Consider the following 6,207-nt stretch of genomic DNA (forward strand, 5'->3'; position numbering starts at 1 on the left):
AGCAATGCCCTTCACTGTTTTTTACTTGAGTGGTGCGTTATGCTGTTGTATTGTTAGACATGAACAAAGGCATGGTTGGGTCTTTTAGAAGAAGTAAGGCCAGAGCAAGGCTTTGAAGAACAGATAGAGTTTGGAAAGACTATGAATAGGCAAAAAACAAAACAAAACAAAAACCATCCCTTAAAGAAAAGAGAAGATTTTCTGCTTAACTGTATGCAGTATTTGAATTTGAAACACTTAATCTTATCAGGAGAATATTCCCTCTAAAAGCAGAAGAAAAGCTTTCCGTTTGTAGTACAACTCAGATACTCAAGATACAATCTCAGAACAAGACTTCTTCTCGCTCTTACTTGTACATTAAATTTTCACCGCTTTGACATATAGGGCATTTGATTGTGTCCTTGGGTGAGTGGATAGCTTGGTGAGAGCTAGGTGGCCTGAAAAAATGGATATGGTAAAAGCAAACTTCACTGTGACTGAATTTGTGTTCCTGGGGCTCTCATCGCAGCCAGCGATGCAGCTCATTCTTTTTATTATGTTCTTGTTCTTCTATTTATTAACAGTGGCTGGGAATATTATTATTATCACTGTTATCCAGATAGAACCTCGTCTTCAAACCCCCATGTACTTTTTTCTCACTAATTTATCCTTTCTGGATATCTGCTACATATCCACCAATGTCCCACAAATGCTGTCCAACATGGTGGGAAAAAAGAAGACCATCCCATTCTCCAGCTGTGCCACTCAGATGTACTTCTCTCTCTCCTTTGGAATGATTGAATGTGTACTCCTTGGCGTCATGGCTTATGATAGATATGTAGCCATTTGTCATCCTCTTCATTATGCTGTCATTATGAACCGAAGCACCTGCGTCCAACTGGCAGCCATTTCTTGGTCCAGTAGCTTCCTGAATTCCATGGTTATCAATGTCCTGACCTTGAGTTTGCCCTACTGTGGGCCCAATGTCCTGAATCACTTCTTTTGTGAGGTACCTTCCATCCTGAGGTTGGCTTGCACGGACACCTCCTTTACAGAGATGGTCGTTTTTATCTTCAGTATCATCATTGTCTTCATTCCTTTTCTTCTCATTGTTGTTTCCTATGCCCGAATCCTTCTATCGCTTCTCAGGATGCAGTCAGCCTCTGGGAGACACAAGGCCCTGTCCACCTGTGCCTCCCACCTGACAGTAGTGGCCTTATTCTACGGAACTGCCATCTTCATGTACATGAGACCCCAGTCCAAGTCCTCCCGGGCTGGGGGCAAGATAATTGCGGTGTTCTACACTGTGGTCACACCCATGTGCAACCCCCTGATCTACAGCCTAAGGAACCAGGATGTGAAAGGAGCTTTAAGGAAAGTAATCGCAAAACAGAGGACACGAGTGCTCTTAATGAGACACTAAGGTTAACTGTTCATCTAAGATATCTGACTCCTGAATATGATGTAAGAGAGTCAAAAGCAGCTTGGGCAGTCAGCATCCTCCCTGCCATTCATAAAAGACATATAAATTCATCTGCAAACTCAAAAGGAAATATGTCTACCCCGTGGCAAGGACAAACAACAGCTTTAATGTGTCAGATCAACTCCCTGTGTTGTGTGACTACCATTTCCTTACTACCTGAAAAACCTTGGTTCTCTAAAATCATAGACTATCTGAAATTAATTGCTTGAAATTATGTCAGTAAGATGAAACATTTTACACCTGCTGGGAGGATCTAAAGCGCTTTGATATAGAGAAGCATTCTTAATTTCCAAGTCATATAAAAGGCTTTTGGATGCAACATTTAACATCTGTCTTAATTTTATAGTGTCTAAGGAAACAGGACTCTGCAACTACTTTGTGCTTTAAACCTTTATTCAAATATTGCTTCATTTAAGTTCCAACTGAACTTTACCCTTCCTTCAAATCCTGGTGTATGGTATTCCGTTTTACAATGGGTAAATAAATCTGATTTTGTTTGACTACAGTTTTGTTCCTGGTGGTCTTAGGCTAATTGTGTGGACAGAGGACAATGATCAGAAGCAGAAGATTTGGTCAAATGTTAATTGATGGATTAATTCATTCATTACACATCATTGAATGACTATGTAACATCAGGTTAAATAAAATAAAAAGACTTCTTCATATATATAAATATTTGTAATAGACATATAATATATACACTTATACTGACAAATTATGATAAATGCATTAAAGGAAATACTCATCAAAGGGTAGTGACACGCAGTAATAGGTAGGGTGGTCTCCTCTGAGGAGGCTTCCTACAAAGACCAGAAGGAGAGATAGAAGTGAGATTGAGAAGAGCTTTCTAGGTAGAGGGTGGTTGTGAACAAAGACTGGAGATATGAGAGTTTGCTCTATTTGAGGGAATTAAGTAATCTATTGAGAAACAGAGCAGCAGGAGGCGTGGCCGGGGAGGCAGGCAGCAGTCAGATGATGCCGGGCTGAGCTGGCTGTGGTAAGGAGTAGGGATTTATTCTTTGTAAAATTTGAGTATTGTCTAGAAGGGTGTGATAGGACACCACTTATGTTCACAAAAGGTTTTTCTGGATGCTGTGTGGAATACAGACAGAGATGTATATCATAAATTTGTGGAAATGAGTATTTCCTGTTTTGAAGCTTTTCAAGCAGTGGTATCTTGACAAAGAGCTATTTTTTGAATTCAGAGAGTAACAAAATACAATTTAGCATTAATATACTCAATAAGCTTAAATATGGCCTGTGATTAACATGCTGTTAAATTAGAGGTTAACTGTTTCTAAAACTGTTCCTCACTTATTTCACAATTTAAAGTAAAATAAAAAGGCTGTAATTTAGCTTTCAGAGATCACCAACAACTACTATGCAACCATTTCTTTTACTTAAATGCAAAGGTCATACATATTAGTAAGTGAAGCATCTTTGATGGGATATGTGCAGTACATATCACTGGTTTACAGTTGGTTTAAAAGTAAAATGTAAAATTACTGACAAAGTAGTTGAATTCATTGCACAGTAGGATTCTTTGTCTATTTGCCTTGATATATAAATGACTTGATATGTCTTACATTTGCTTCAAACACGAGCGATGATTAGAAACATGTACTTCTAACCAACTTTCTCCTGAACAATTTATTTGAAGTGAAAGGTAGCATTTAAAATTTCCCCAAAGATTATAAATAAGAAGTACATGCTTAGTTAGTTGTTCATAAATTAGAAACATAACATTAAATTAGTTTTGAAAATGAAATATGAAATGCATAAAGGTACATACAAATGAAAAGTTTATTTTTTTGGTTCACAAAAATTATTAATCATCTCTACTTCTCAAACTCTATATATGGATGAACTAGTTAAAAATGCTGAAAAAATTGCAAAAATATTCTCATAGGGGCCACACAAAGCCCAAACATGGAAAACAAGTGGAAGTGAATATTTGGTTTTCTAACAATGCATTATTCAGATCAATTGTTTCACCTAATCAATTCATTTTGACTTGTTTGTTTTGATCAGTAACAGAATTGGGTGAACTAAGAAAAATAATGCCATCCAATAGCTCATGCACTGTCCTAGTTCGCATCCTCTTCAAGCAAGTTTTCTTTCTTTCTTTCCTATGTGTACTTCTGTTGGTATAAAAGGAAAATATAACACTTAAAGACGTTCAACTGATAATTCTCTATACTATATGTTACAGTCATTGCCAGAACAAACAAAAATTAATGTTAAGACTAACACAAATAATGGTGAACTCAACCATTATTGATCCTTCACAACAGCAAACGTCCAGTTGAATTACTTCCTCCCTGTATTTACTTGGGATTATGGCAACACGAAGACAACACAGCTAAGAAATATACTAACTACTATTTTGTCCACTTTTAAATAAAATTAAAGCCTAGAGTAAACAAAATAGTTAGAGAATGGATTATTGTTATAAAATACATTTTCCCAGTGTTTGATCAGTATTATTGTGTATTAAAGGAGGCTAGATTTAGAACAAGAATAGTAAAATTATAATTCTAAGGTTTTAATTAAATTATGTTAATATGAGGAAGTCATTTCTTTGGATCTTATTTCCTTTATTTACAAAATGAGAGAGATATTGAGTTAGATAATCTTTAAGTATCTATCTACCATCTATCTATCTATATCTCCCTATTATCTTGCTATCATATCTAGCTATCTCTGTTTTCTCTAGAATAGATTTATTATAAAATTGATGTAAACCTGCCAAAATTTCTTCTGAAATGGGTTTATATTTTTACTTTTTGGTTTTGTTTGGTTAATTTTAAGGACAATAATGCAATGTTGAAAGGTTTGAATGTCATCACCATTGTTATAGATGACGTAATAACCACTACTGTCATGAATCATGTTACCAGCTTTCTTATTGGGTATCTTTCCCCTTAAAGTGAAAAAAATTAATTTAGTATCCCAGATAGTAAATATGAGGATTGTAAAATACTGAAAGGGAAGAAAGTTACAGTGAAACTAATTGTTATCACCTTTTTAGCATAATCTGAAAGGTAAACTGCTTCTTTGGTCCCATCGCCTATTCTGCACCTTTCCCTCACTTATTCATGTCAGAGTGGCTTCTCTAGCCTGTTTGACCTCCCAAAGACTCACCTTACCCCAGTCATTGGCAAATGTGAGTCTTTTGACAAGTGCTTTACCATAAGACCTTGTTTAAATCCTGACTAATCAGTCTAATCAAATCACCAGACTGAAGGTAGTCATGAACCCAGCCCTTTATAAAGGTTCCACAAACCTCTTCCCAAATTATGATCATGGCCTGTAACTTTCTACAATGCTATACTTTTCCTATTCTATCCAGCATTGGATTAGGAATCATGAGAAATTAGTTCCAATCCTAACTCTACTACTTATAAACTAAGAGAACATAGGTGTTCCATTTAAACTTCTATAACTCCAGTTTCATCATCTGAAAAAAATGGGGCTAACAATATTGTCTTATGAATCTCCAGATCTCACACATATTTTCAGCAGGTTTTTGAGATACAAATTGGGACTAGGGTTGGGTAGTTCTTCTCTAGGCCAGCAGGCTGTGGTCATTAATTTGCTCAATGAACATTTGTTGCTCAATGATTATGTCCCAGGATCTAATACCATTACTATTAGTGGCCTAACTAATATCCACACACAGAGCCATAAGTAAGTTATAAATTAAAGAATTTTGCTGTGCATAAGAGTGGTATTTTTTTTTTTTTAACCAGTCAGGTAGAACAGAGAGAGAAGGCTTTTCAATGAGTGGTATTTAAGCTGATCTTTGAAGGAAGAGAAGAGTTTGGATGTTCTGAGATGTGGAGTTGGGTCTCCCAAAAAAGCAAGGAGTGGAGAGGGTAGATAATTGGGAAGGGCACAGAGGAGGAAAAATGCAAGGGCCATTTAACAAATAGTTGTATGGGAGAACCTGTTGTGCAAAGAGAGCAAGGAGGGATGATACCAGAGAGGTGATTTAAGGAAGAGGACCTGGAATGCCAAGCACAGGACTTTGGCAATTTTATAGCTCCTGACTTATGGAGCGGGATAACTATGGAAGGGATAAGGAATCTTAGACATTAATTATTCTAGCTATCTTCTCTAAGGCAGAGATTGAAGGCAGAGACTTCAGCTTAAATTCTTCCCCTGGGAGAGAAGACCAGATGTGAGTCTAAATGCAAGAGTTCTATCCAAGCCCATTAAGATAAGCACACCAGCTTAAATCTGCCTGAAGTAGCCAGAATCTACTCAGATTTACCAGCCTGAGGGCTACGGGCTACACTGGTTTTCCCAAAGGAGGCTCTGCTGATGGATATGTGACAGGATGTCAGGGAGCAAAGAGAAATCTTCTCCAGAATCCACAAGTGATTAACCCACTGTTTCCCAAGCAGTGAACTCCTCTGTCCTTAAATTGATGTTAGATCTTGAGCTACATTTCAGCCTCACCAGCAAACCCTCCCTCTGAGCACCCAGTCAAAATGGCCCATGGATGTGTGCCATGACTCCAGCCTCTTTGCTTCTGTTTATGATGGCATTCTCTACCTCATTTGCTTCCCATTTAACTTTTTAAGCCATACTTCAAAAACAATTCAAATGCCCCCCTCTTCCATAAAGATGCTCTGATCTCCTAAGAGGAAATGCTGTCTTTCTAATGTGAGCTTCCAAAGCACTTTGTTTGCAATTCTCTGTTTACATTTATTACTATTTTTTTCTGTGATACAGGGTAT

At 37.1% G+C, this 6,207-nt stretch overlaps 1 protein-coding gene across 1 annotated transcript; it reads left to right on the plus strand.

Moving 5' to 3' along the window:
- Nucleotides 1-445: 445 nt before the first annotated feature.
- On the plus strand, nt 446-1,402 carry LOC117031115 (olfactory receptor 2G3-like). The gene has a single exon (XM_033121460.1). It carries the CDS (start codon nt 446-448, stop codon nt 1,400-1,402), a length of 957 nt encoding a protein of 318 aa, XP_032977351.1.
- The last annotated feature ends 4,805 nt before the right edge of the window (nt 1,403-6,207 follow it).

The sequence above is a fragment of the Rhinolophus ferrumequinum genome, chromosome 11 (genome assembly GCF_004115265.2).
Source record: "Rhinolophus ferrumequinum isolate MPI-CBG mRhiFer1 chromosome 11, mRhiFer1_v1.p, whole genome shotgun sequence".
NCBI classification, from domain to species: domain Eukaryota; kingdom Metazoa; phylum Chordata; class Mammalia; order Chiroptera; family Rhinolophidae; genus Rhinolophus; species Rhinolophus ferrumequinum.

Excerpts from the sequence above, each read along its gene's own strand:
- LOC117031115 (XM_033121460.1), top strand. The coding sequence starts at position 446 with ATGGATATGGTAAAAGCAAACTTCACTGTGACTGAATTTGTGTTCCTG.